This window comes from Trifolium pratense, linkage group LG2, assembly GCF_020283565.1.
Source record: "Trifolium pratense cultivar HEN17-A07 linkage group LG2, ARS_RC_1.1, whole genome shotgun sequence".
Classification (NCBI taxonomy): domain Eukaryota; kingdom Viridiplantae; phylum Streptophyta; class Magnoliopsida; order Fabales; family Fabaceae; genus Trifolium; species Trifolium pratense.
Window position 1 is genome coordinate 6,362,399 of NC_060060.1, and position 13,050 is coordinate 6,375,448.

Sequence of the window (13,050 nt, forward strand, 5' to 3'; positions counted from 1 at the left end):
TTTATTTAACATCTAAATTTAATTCACTGTCACATTAATCTTTAAATGTAAGGAAATTTCGAACATAACTTTATTGAATTTTTTGTTAGTAATTTTATGAATTAAATTGACCAACAAAATATATATTTGAGGACTAAATTGAATAATTAAAAGCAAATCTGAGAAATAAAATGATTAATAATAATAGAGAAACCGTGGATCCATTTGAATTTTGATATATTAAAGAACAAATGTCATAGTACCCAATGGTGGAGCTAAAGAATTTATAAAGGCAGAGCAAAAACTTAGTTTTAAACAAAAATCTCAGTTTTATATCGAAAAATCTTAGTTTTATCCTAAACTAAACTCTAAAAATTCAATTTTGTCATAACGAACCCTAAAAATTCAATTTTATATCGAAAAATTCAGTTTTATCTTAAACTAAACCCTAAAAATGTCATAGCAAACTACAATTTCAAAGACTAAAACGAGAATATAATATTTTAAATGTAAGAATTGAAATTCAAAAAAATATAAAATTTTAGTTACTAAACCACTCGACTAAAATGATGATTTTTATACTAAAAAAATACTCACCAAAAACGAAAAAATGATTTCCCGCCATTAGTACCGCCAAATACTCCCAATATATTTTCGTTTTCCATTTCAACACACTTTTCACTCTTTCAACTCAAAACCCTAATCCCTTTTCTTCTTTGTTCTCTTCGATTCTTCTCCGATTCGTTTCAATTCTTCTCAAATCTCAATGGTCACTCCAAATTCCAAATCGATCTTCAACATCGTAACTTCACGAGAGCTTAATTCCTTTCAAGGTAATCTCAAAAACTCATCACTCACTTCACAATTTCACTACTCGATTTTCGATTTTTACTAACTCGATTTGCGTTTTTTCCTTGTTACAGTTCGAAAACGACCTCGCATGGATGGTTGGGTTCATGGTGTTTTCGAGATGGGAGCTTTATCTACACAGCATAACGGTGAAGATATTGTTCCTCTTGCTCTCTCTTTTGCTAAGGTACTCAAGATTCATTTTTGATTATGCCCTTTTGTTTTTCTCTGCCAAATATTTTGTGGGTAATGATTGTTTATTGTTGTTATGATTTATTTATTTTTATTTGTTTTTGGTGTAGACATCGAAATTTTCGCACATTCTTGCTTTATCCAATGAGGAAGGATATGTTAGTTTGTTTGATACTCGTCGTAAATTACAGCCCTCGTGCTATGAAGAAAATGCAGGTTTGTTTTTGTGAGTTTAGTTGACTTCATTTTGACGGTGTTGAATAAATTGAACTATGATTTCTAGGTTTAATAAGAGATTGCATTCATTTGTTATGGAATTATATCTCACATAAAGTTGGAATGTAATCAACTTCATATTAGTTAGGTATTACAGAATTTTGTGGTGTATGATGTACTTATGTGAATGTTTTCCCTCTTTTGATCTCAGATAATGCAAGGATTTGTGAATGGAGTGCACATAATAATGCTGTTTTTGATGTCAATTGGATTAAGGTAGGCATCAATTTTGCAATCAAATATTCACATATTTTAAGAATAAGTTTTTGTTATTTCATTTATTGAGTGTTATTAGCATGAATTGTTTATTTTGTTAGTGTCTTAATTTGATGTACTGTTGTTTGCAGGATGATACACAGATCCTTACTGCTTCTGGTGATCAAACGGTGAGTCATTGTGTTGTTTATCAGCTTACTATTGCTTCCTAAAACAGAACTTTATGGATAGTTTGGATGATCTCTGTACATTGATTCTCACATACCGTGCATATGTTGAATGTTAGAATAGGATTTAAATAGTACCCTACATCTGATACCCCCTTTTAGATTGCAGATTTGGTTGAACAGATTTAACTGAAACACGATTCAATAGTTACCAATTTCATGTCATTGAATTTAAGTGGAAATTTCATGTCATTGAATTTAAGTGGAATTTTTTTTCATCATCTCTATAATTTAAGCTGATTTTATCTTGAATGTTCTTATTGTGCTCATTTACAGGTGAAGATATGGGATGTTCAAGAAAAGAAGTGTCTTGGAGTGTTAACAGGGCACACGGGGAGTGTGAAATCTTTTTGTTCTCATCCAACTAATTCTGGTAATATTTCATTGTGTATGCATCTCCCTGTTTCTAGAGAGTACTGGATTTTATATAACCACAAAGTAATATTAGCAACTTACATTCTTTTATCTCCAAACTTACAGATATTATCGTCTCTTGTTCAAGAGATGGATCCTTTCGGCTTTGGGATTTAAGATGTAACTCCAATACTAAGAACAGGCATGGAGAAGTTAGCATAAGGTAAGCTGCAGTTGGAGTTGGCAAACTCTTATAATGAGCATTTACTGTACATGTTAAATTGTAAATCTGTTAATTATTAGCTTCTGATGAACTTAATGTTTATTTATATCTGTTTGCTTCTCTAGTTCAACAGCTGTTGTAAAAGGAGCACATCTTTCATATCAAGTATACCGAGTAAGGGGGCGCAAGGCCAGGGTAAGTTGCTGGTGGTCCGCCATTCCTTCACAATTCACATATTGCAAGCTAAACCTTTTCTAACAACAACTCTTAACATGTCAGGGTGCTTCCATGAGTATTACATCTGCCCTTTGGCTCAAGGATGAAGTTTCCATAGCCACTGCCGGGGCAGCCGATAGGTTAGTTGAATGTATTACCCTTAAAATAAAATTCAAGTCTCTGAGCTTTTCGCCATGTTGATAGATTTTATCATTTGATTGGTTTATTTCAGTGTGCTGAAGTTTTGGGATACCAGAAATTTAAAAAGTATTGTTACACAAGCATGTCCTCAACCCGAGTCAACAGGAAAGGTTAGTCGGAACTGCGATGTGAAGTGGTAATGTTGTAGTTCTATACAGCGAGTGTGGCTTAGGAGTTTGCAAATTGAGGGTCCTGAATAAGATGAACCGTGATTTATAGGTTTAATAACAGAAGAGATTACATTTACATGCATTTCTTATGGACCTGTATCTCATAAAGTTAAATGTAAATGTGATAGAAATTGTCTGCTGTATTATGCTTTTTTGTATGACTGTATTATGCATTTTGGACGTTGATTTTTATTAGATATTGGAAAGCTTGAAATGATGCAATATTCATTCTCTTGACTGTATTCTTCTTTGTCCTTTCAGCAAAGATTACATGGTATATCTAGCTTGTCCCAAGATGATAGTGGACTTTTGCTTTCAGCTTCCTGCATGGATAGCCGGTATCCTCCCAAGTTCTATTTTTTGTGTGAATCAAACCATGGTTTCGAGAACATTCAACATAACGTAAACTAAATGGTTTCTTCCTTCTGCAGAGTTTATCTATATAATACACTTCAACTTGAAAAAGGTCCTTTAAGACATTTTGAAGGAGGTCGTATAGAATCATTTTTTGTGAAGGTGAGAATTTTGCCTGTAACTCAGAATTTATGGTATTCAGTTTCTTTCATAGCTCCTGACTTTTTTTCTGTCATGTGTGTTCAATTCCAGGCCGCAATTAGCCCTGATGCATCTAGCATAGTGTGCGGTTCCAGTACCGGAAAAGCATATGTTTGGCAGGTTGCTTTTCTTACTTTTCAATAAGATACACTAAATTTGACACTTAGGTTGCAGTAAGGATGTAATTTAACTAAACTTTCACAAATCAGGTTGACAAGCCTCACGTGCCACCTACTATTTTGAAGAGCCATGAGGATGATGAGGAAGTTACTGCAGTTGACTGGTAATTTAGAAATTAAGTGTGGTTTTAGTTCTATCTGATCTGATACGAGATACTAACTTTATTTGTTTTGCAGGTGCCGCTCTGATATCGGAAAACTAGCAACTGCATCCGATGATTTCACAGTAAGCAACACTGTGTTTTTACTTAATTGTATTGCTTGTTTACAATTCCCTCTGTTTAGGACTGTATTGACCCATTTTTTAACGCCACCTGAATTGTTTTTCTTAACTTTTCCCAACTTTGCATTTTTAGATCCGAATATGGAATCAACGCAGTTATGTTAGCACAACAAAGTATCCATTTTCCATTCGAAGAAGAGTTATGGCCATCCCTAGAACAGAGTGCAAAATGCTATTAAACAATGAAGAAATTTGCCCCAAGTCAGGTTTCGATGGTCTCGAAACACCGCACCACCCAATGAAGTCAGCCAATCCAATCACACCACCTAAAACGTCTACATCTGAAGGCCATAAGAACCAACTTTCATCAGAATTTGATCTAACCGTATCTCCTAAAAACACTCCAGAGTCTGCTATGAAGAGTCCTTCATCTGTATTGAACCCACCACCCTCCCTAAAAAGAACTATCCGCGACTACTTTGTAGCATCTTCGTGACTCTTATAGGCAGATTAAACTAGCCTGTTTGCAGGTAGTTGTAGATAGTGATCCTGAGATAGAGGTGGCATGGGTTGCTTAGATTTTCTTCGACTATGGTATTCGGTAAGGTTCCTTTGAAGTGCATAAAAGGACTGGTTAAAGCAAGTGAAGAAGCTAAAGCTAAATACATGTAAAGCTAGACTTTTTTCGCCGGCTGAAAAACAATGGTTGATACCCGTTATTGAACTGCGAATGGAAAGCATGACTAGGCATAAGATGATTGGCATGATTTGTATGTGCAAAGTGCAATGTATAGAAGTGAATGCAAGCACTAAAGTTTTGATTGTTGAGGTTGGAATTGATGTTTATATTAATTAACTGCATTTGCATATTCTTTTCTAAATTATGTTCATATTGAATGTGATTTGAGTTGTATTATTCTCACCACTCTTTGTTCTTATTCTCACACCTCAAACCATAACCTCCATCAAACAAATCCATAGTTACCATTCCTCATCATCAAATATAGAAATTAATCCTTTTGCCACAAGACATGCACAAGATAATACTTCTGTGAAAAAAAAGAATAAAATAAATCTATTAGAATCATTTTTTTTTTAATGTGAATATTTAGAAATTTTTTTTATTATTGAGTTTTAGTGATTTTGTTTCAATCAAGACTAACTTGAATTTATTATTTTTGTTGATAAAAGCTTGAACTTTTTTTGAGCAAACCAATCAAGACTAGTTTAGAATTTTGAAATAGTCATACGGTTAGAGACCTATTTAAAAATTAAAAAAATGTTAAATAGTGTCCCTAGGACACTAGTTAAAGAAGCTAAATAATGTCTTAAAATTTGTGTAGTCAATTTTTTAAGTGTAAAAAATGATTTTTTCAACACAAAAAATAAGTTTCTTGTTTCCTTAACTAGTGTCCTAAAAGCACTAGTTACCATGACATGACCCTTAAAAATATCGTACAAAATGGGGAACTAGTTTACTTTACTAAACTATTTAAAAAAAAAAACAACATTCTTAATATTGATATTTGCCCTTAGAGTATTCTTTTGTAGCAGAGCCTTTTAACATTGATAACTTCATCAACCTTTCCTTTCCTTTGAACTGGTACATATTGTTTAGAGGAATCAGCAACAGACTTCTTTGGAGCTTCTTTAAACACTGTATCCTTTCTTCTTTTGCAGTGCTCAAATCTATGACCAATGAACTTGCAATGTTCACAATAATCTGGTAATTTTTCATATTCTACATTAGGCCTGAGCATTGGTCGGTTTTGGGCCGAAAATCGGTCGGGTCTCGGGTTCATGCTCAGCCCTATTCTACATCCACAAGGAATGTAACAATAGAAGAAGAAGAAACTGACTTACTGGTTCCACAAGTTATCTCTTTCCATGTGGTAGTTATAGTTAGTTAGTTGGGCTTATATGCCACGTGTACAGTTAGTTAGGAGATTACAACTAGTATATAACATTGTAACTCCATTCATTTTGATTAATGAGAATCATTTTCATTCTTTTCTCAATTCTTCTTTGTTCTAGTTATATGAATTTCGATAACAGGTATCATTGAGCCTGGAATAATCAAGAATGTTATCGTTTCGAGTAAGAACAATGGTGAGAAACAATCAAGGAGGGGGACATCGAATTCAGATGCAGCATTGGATCCTTATTACATTCATCCCTCAGAAAATCCCACAACTGTTTGTGTTACACCACAATTGGAAGGAGATAGCAATTATCATGGTTGGGCAAAGAGAATGCACGTGTTCTTGCTACCAAGAACAAATTTCGATTTGTGGATGGTTCAATTCCGGTTCCTGATGAAGATGAACTCAATTTTATTGCGTGGGAAAGATGCAACAATTTGGTTCATTCATGGCTCATCAATTCCATGAAACCTCAAGTTGCAGAGAGTGTGGTTTATATTGAAAATGCAGTAGATGTTTGGAATGATCTTAAAGAAAGATATCTCCAAGGTGATCGTGTTCGTGTTGCTACTTTGTATCAAGATATCTCTAATTTCATGGAAGGTTCTTTGAAGGTCTCAGAATTTTTCACTGAAATGCGAGCTTTGTGGGAAGAACTTGATCAATTTAGACCATTACCAAGATTTACATGTCCTCATCAATGTGTTTGTGCTGCTATGTGCAATGCAAGAATGTTCAAGACTGAAGATAAGATCATTTAGTTTCTCATTGGATTGAATGAACAATATCAAAGTGTAAGGTCTCAAATCTTGCTAATGGAGCCCTTACCAGCTATCAATAAGGTACTTTCTATTGTTTTCACAAGAGGAACGACAACAAAACTATGGGGTGAATGCTCAGTTTGAGAGCAAAATTGATGATACTGAGGCTTCAGCTAATGCTGTTGAGAGTCACAGTAGAGGCTATGAGAGCCAAGGTAGAGCTTTTGGCAGAGGAAGAGGTTACGGCGATCCTCGAGGTAATATAGGTTATAGTCATATTCAAGGTGGTAGAGGAAGAGGCAATCCCTACAAAGATAAAGTTTGTACTTACGGTGGCAGAAATGGTCACATAATTGATATTTGCCATAAGAAACATGGTTATCCACCCAATTGGGGCTTTGGACGAGGAAATCAAGGCACTTCACAAATGAGAGCTACAGATGAAGGTAATGTCTCTTTGACCAAGGATCAATACAATAGCCTGATAGCTTTACTAGAGCGAAATCAAGTTGATGGAACCAAGAACACTACTAATATGGTTAGAGGAGAAAGCAGTCACTGCTATTCTGACGGTGTAGCAGGTACACACTATGATCTTGATTTAAAATCCTCACATGCTGATTGTAATTGGATTATATAGACACAGGTGCTACAGATCATATTTATAATTCCTTGAATTTGTTCATTTCTTATCATGAAATTGTCTTACCAATATCGGTTGGTTTACCTAATGGTAACAAAATTCAAGCCCATATAGTTGGCAAAGTCAAGCTGTGTGATGACTTAGTTATAGACAAAGTGTTGTTCTTACCTGATTTCAGTGTGAATCTACTCTCAGTTTCCAGCTTAGTTAAACAATGTGATTGCACCATCTCAATTGGACATGATTTATGCATCATACAGGAAAAGAGCAATATGAAGAAGATTGGTTTGGCTAACCAATTGGAAGGTTTGTATTACATGAAGAGCAAGCAAGTTTGTCTGGTAGTGTTAATTCTGTTAGTACAAATAAGAGTAGGCTATGGCACTTAAGGTTAGGCCATCTATCTACCGAAAGAATTCAATGCTTGAATAAAAGATATAGCTATATTCCTGTTTTAGACCATATGGCTAATCAGAAGAAACTTCCTTTTCCCACTAGTACTTCCAATGCAAAGTTCATATCAGTAGAGCACTAATGTTCCAATCCAATTTACCCAAAGTTTATTGGTCATATGCTATTCAACATGCCGTTTTTTTAATCAATAGAACTCCTACCAAATTACTCCTAGATAAATCTGTCTCCTTATGAAATGTTATATGGTGTTGAACCTGATCTAAATTTGCTAAGAGTTTTTGGCTGCTTGTGCTACTCATCTACCCTACCTGTGCACAGAAGCAAACTTGACCCTCGAGCTAACGATGGTATGTTTTTTGGTTACAAACAAGGCATGAAAGGTTATGTCATCTTAGACTTACACTCTAGAAGTCTCAGTGTATAAAGGAATGTTGTCTTTTATGAAATGGAGTTTCCCTACAAACCTGTAGCCATGGATGGACGGATGTATTCCTGCTAGTATGTGGGCAAGTGCCCCCACTAATATTTCAATGTTAGTAGTATATATATTTAACATAACTAGGGTGTGACCCGTCGCACGGGTGGATTAAACTTAAAATTGAATTCCATAACCGTATTCAAAATGCGGATTTTTAACGCCAACACCTCAGTACAGCTTCCCTCAGAGACGACCATAAAATCGCATTTCGCAGAGATGACCATCAGTACAGCTTCCCTCAATGAAAATCCATCCAATCCGAGATTAGGAATTCTAAAGCCAACACCTTGGGATCCCGTTCCTTGCCACCAAAGGAAGTGGATAATGCAGTAGATGAAACTGCAACACCACATAGCCGAGCAAGGATTTTGGGATGCTACCAAAGTATTGTGAAGAAAACTAATTCGACCGGGTTAACCAAACAGCAGCTCCTGCAATACACCAACAGACACCAGAACAAGGTAACTCAACATAGCAGATACTTGACAAAGAACTTATATTCCACCTATTTATGTAAAGAGAACAATTAGAAACCAATGTGAATTGTAAACACGCATAGCTTTTTACTCCAGTGGCTATTGCAAAAATTTTAAACATATCTGTCATCAAAATCTTGTGTAAAGAATAAAATTCATTCATCGATTGGTCATGCTAAAACTTAATTGTCTATCAGCAACCAATTCAAAAACCAAATTGTAAAACATGATCTGCTTCTTCACATACTTTGCAAACTCAGAAACAAACTTCCAATATTTCTAAATGTGTAAAACCAAGCCCATTGCAAAAGCTTCAATAAAGAACTGATCAACTTTTTTGGGAAAATTCAATGAGAAAAATGTATGCATAAATTAACATCTCATATCAGTAAGCAAGCTCAAAGGACATGAAATAGTGCGTGTGCATATCATACTAATAATTAAATGTCCAATACCTAATACCTAATTATATACATGTGTCTATGCCTTCTCAGTACAGCCTCACATCTTCATAAGCCACAATTTTAGAATTAACATATCATATGATAAAGTAATAATTGAAGTTGAACCAAAACTTGAAAAGAAGCCTGAAAAAATATCTTCGTAAAAAAATACAAACCTTGCCACTTCAACAGAGGTAATCTGCTCAGCTATGAGATAACCAGTAACTATCCAAATTTTCGCAACCCTAACCTAAGATAAAAAAAGAATGATCGACTTTAACTACATAAGAAATCAACTATGAAGATGATTCTATTTTAATTCAGTAAACATTGCATTTTCCTCTTTCAAATTCACTATGTTACTTGTAATAGAATAGAAGACTTAATTCAGCGAACCATGTTGTGTCCAAGTAAGATTTTTTGTATCTTTAGCAACTTTTTGTATCTCACCAATCTTCTCATTAAAACCATGTTGTGTCTGAGTAAGATTTTGTTGAGTATAAGGCACCAAAACTCAATCCATTAAAGGATATCCTGAACTTCCAACAATGCAAACACCATTAAAAAGTCCAAGGACCATGAAAATGACCCCTAAATAAAACTCATTCATAAGTTGAAAGACTGACATATAGATTAAAAAGTAGATTAAAGAACTAAAAATCTGGAATTTGAAAGGCTGTAATTGGGAAAAAAAATTAACATAACTCTCACCATGCAAAGACATAAAATAGGAACATCAGTACAGAAAATAAGAAAACCAATTTGAAATAGGTCCAATATTTGTTTAACATAATTTAATTTGATCATGTTTATCAGTCAATTTTGCCGCAAAGCCTATAAAACCATGTTTGTAGCTATAAACACATTGACTCATGTACTCCTAAATTAGTGCATCAGGAATATTAAAGTCTTCAAGATATGCAGAATATTAACAAAAAAACTCACCTTAAAGCACTGCAAAGTGAATCCAATATATAGACATTTGATGTCTCTCCAATATAAACTTTAAATGAAAGTAATAAGAGACACTTGCATTAGATTACTTATCAAGACTGAAATACATTGATTTAACTTAAATATCAAATAACTGGTAAAGTAGAAGTATACACAAAACATTGTTAAACTTAAGCAGAAGCAATGCGTTTTCTTTGGATATAATCTGTTTGTTAAGTCCAATAGCCTTGAAAGTAGTTGTCGCATCTTATGTCAAGTAATAGGTGTTTAAATCTTTATCAAGATTGTCAAGTGAGCCAATAACCTGGACAATCATGGGATCTGCAGACCGAAATCATCTTAAGGTCAGAGAAAAATTGTCATCCACTGAATTAGAAAGTAGCAGGCAATAAAAAATACCAAAAAACAAACATTTGCATCGGCTGTTAACATAAAGAGAGATAACAAAAGAATACTAACAAAATACACATGAAGACATTTAAGTAAATATCACAAACTAACATTTTCTTTTATGTAAAATCTAAATTTTTCCTGCAAAATAGAACAGTGAATGAAACCAACGAGGCATAGCCGGACTTCCATTTACTCCACCATTATCGACCTTAATAAGATTAGCATCACCCCCAACAGAATTCCCTTGTTCCAAATCAGACGCAAAGCTGCGAGGCCTTGCATTAGCCCTCATAAAAAATTTACTATTATTTCTACAACTGGTATAAAAGCCACAACTTTTTCTACCAAATTCAATTCTTATATTAACCCCAAAAGCATTAGCATAAACATTGCTCAAATGGGAACAAGGACCAACATAGCCTATTGAATAAGCCATAAAATTGCTATTATGTAGAGTTTTCTGATACAAGAACCGTGCAACCATAATAAAGTAGAATTAGACCCAAATCAAAACACAAATTCTTTGAATACAAATGAAAAATTATTGAGACAGTTATTACCTGCTGAGCAGGGAATAGACTTCGCAGACGGTGGTTCCAGGTCTAATTTGTAGACGACGGTGGTGGTGTATTGGCGCTGGCTAGGCAGCAACGCCAAGAGGACGAGAGTATGTGGCGGTCGACAGAATAGATGCGGTGAATGAGAGCACAAGAGATGGATGTGAAGAATGATAAACCAGAAGCAAGTATTTATACCGGAAAAACACATATGAGAACAAGCAAAAAGGGATAAAGGAGCTTAGTAAACTCAACCCTCTTCATCAAGTCCACTCCTACTTCCTTCTTAGCTCTACTTGTCTATGTTGATGATATTTTGCTAGCTGGACCTGATTTAGCAGAGTTTGACAAAATCAAAGCAGCTTTACACTCCACTTTCAAAATTAAGAATTTAGGCCAGCTTAAATTCTTTCTTGGATTGGAAGTAGCTCACTCCACTTAAAGTATTTCCATTTATCAAAGAAAATATTGTCTTGAGTTGCTTGCTGATTCTCACATGCTTCAATGCAAGCCTGCACCAACTCACGTGCTTCAATGACAATCCTCTATTTGCAGATATTGGGGCTTATAGAAGGCTTGTTGGTCGTCTTCTATATCTCACAACCACTAGACCTGATATCGCTCATGCTACTCAGCAATTGAGTCAATTTATGTCAGCTCCAACTGAAAATCATTATAAATCTGCACTTCGTGTTCTTAGATATTTGAAACAAGCTCCTGGTTGTGGTTTGTTGTTTCCTGGAATTCTGATCTTCAAATACTTGGTTTTAGTGATGCAGATTGGGGTGGTTGCTTGGACACTCGTAGGTCAATTTATGGTTATTGTTTCTTCCTTGGTCACTCCTTCATCTCATGGAAATCGAAGAAACAAACAACTGTCTCTTGCTCCTCTGTTGAAGCTGAGTATCGTGCACTAGCTGCAGCTACTCCCGAACTTCAATGGCTATCTTACATGCTTCGAGACCTTGCACAACCATGCATACGCCAAGCTGTCTTATATTGTGATAGCCAAAGTGCTATGCACATTGCTGCTAACCCCGTGTTCCACGAGCGCACCAAACATCTCGACATTGATTTCCACATTGTTCGTCTCAAAGTACAAGAAGGACTCATGCGCTTATTACAGGTTCCTTCAGCATCTCAAGTAGCAGACATTTTTAACAAAGCCTCCCATTCTCGACCTTTCCATGCTCTTGTTGTCAAGCTTGGATTATTGGATATCTTCCACCCTCCAGCTTGTGGGGGGGATAAGAAACTGACTAACTGGTTCCACAAGTTATCTCTTTCCATTTGGTAGTTATAGTTAGTTAGTTGGGCTGTTATGCCACATGTACAGTTAGTTAGGAGATTACAACTAGTATATAACATTGTAACTCCATTCATCTTGATTAATGAGAATCATTTTCATTCTTTTCTCAATTCTTCTTTGTTATAGTTATATGAATTTCGATAACACTGATAGAATGCAAAACCTTTCCTTTCTACCAACATAGGTTTGTTTGTGGATGAATCAGTTCTATCCATGCCAGCCAATACAAAGTGACCCAACGAATCTCTAATGCACCAACCCGCACTCGTCTTTCCAGGCTCATTGTGGAAGCCCGCGTCAACATTACATTTATACCAATTAACCGGTGGTTTTGTCCACAGCGTTTGCTGCTGTTGCTGTGCAGAGGGGGCTGTGTTGCGGCGCATACTATTGACAGCAGTCCATTCGTTCCATAAACATACCGCTTTGATCCCTAGCTGCTGCCCCGCTTCCTTCTCATAGGTGATAAAACGCTGCACTCGCTAGGTGATAATACCATCAAGACCAGCTGCTTGTTGCGCCACTTTGCTGTCATGACAGTCCAACATAGAGTGCCATTCCTCTTCATTACTAGACTAACATAATGGACTCAATTTAACACTATAACAACCATAATTATCATTTGACAAAACTAGTTGATCATTTTGTACAACCTCAAACAAAGGCACATCAAGAATACAAGATGCTATATCCAGCGGAAAAATCGACAACTTTATTGGCAACCCTAATCAAACACTATGAGCAACCCAAGTTGGGTAACCAGGGAAGATAAAAATGTACTACATGAAATGGTATAATTTTTTGTCTAGGAATGTTCATCAACCAAACAAATACAACTCA

At 35.4% G+C, this 13,050-nt stretch overlaps 2 protein-coding genes and 1 long non-coding RNA gene across 3 annotated transcripts; 2 read left to right on the plus strand and 1 right to left on the minus strand.

Annotated features, from left to right (window-relative positions):
• The first annotated feature begins 664 nt into the window (after window positions 1-664).
• LOC123906629 (denticleless protein homolog) lies at window positions 665-4,874 on the plus strand. The gene is made up of 16 exons (XM_045956583.1): window positions 665-812; window positions 903-1,015; window positions 1,131-1,236; window positions 1,448-1,512; window positions 1,644-1,682; window positions 2,016-2,112; window positions 2,220-2,316; window positions 2,442-2,511; window positions 2,596-2,672; window positions 2,765-2,843; window positions 3,165-3,241; window positions 3,335-3,419; window positions 3,510-3,578; window positions 3,668-3,741; window positions 3,815-3,863; window positions 3,994-4,874. The coding sequence occupies exons 1-16, from the start codon at window positions 746-748 to the stop codon at window positions 4,354-4,356; spliced, it is 1,527 nt and encodes a 508-aa protein (XP_045812539.1). The 5' UTR covers window positions 665-745; the 3' UTR covers window positions 4,357-4,874.
• LOC123904057 lies at window positions 4,452-7,721 on the plus strand. Its single transcript, XM_045953752.1, has 7 exons — window positions 4,452-4,528; window positions 5,611-5,765; window positions 5,916-6,098; window positions 6,182-6,515; window positions 6,625-7,124; window positions 7,184-7,492; window positions 7,645-7,721. The coding sequence occupies exons 1-7, from the start codon at window positions 4,452-4,454 to the stop codon at window positions 7,719-7,721; spliced, it is 1,635 nt and encodes a 544-aa protein (XP_045809708.1).
• Window positions 7,722-7,938: 217 nt separating this feature from the next.
• On the minus strand, window positions 7,939-9,478 carry LOC123906630. The gene is made up of 3 exons (XR_006808954.1): window positions 9,448-9,478; window positions 9,174-9,247; window positions 7,939-8,509 (listed from the first exon to the last, which is right to left on the minus strand). It is a non-coding gene; the product is annotated as an uncharacterized LOC123906630 (long non-coding RNA).
• Between the last annotated feature and the right edge of the window lie 3,572 nt (window positions 9,479-13,050).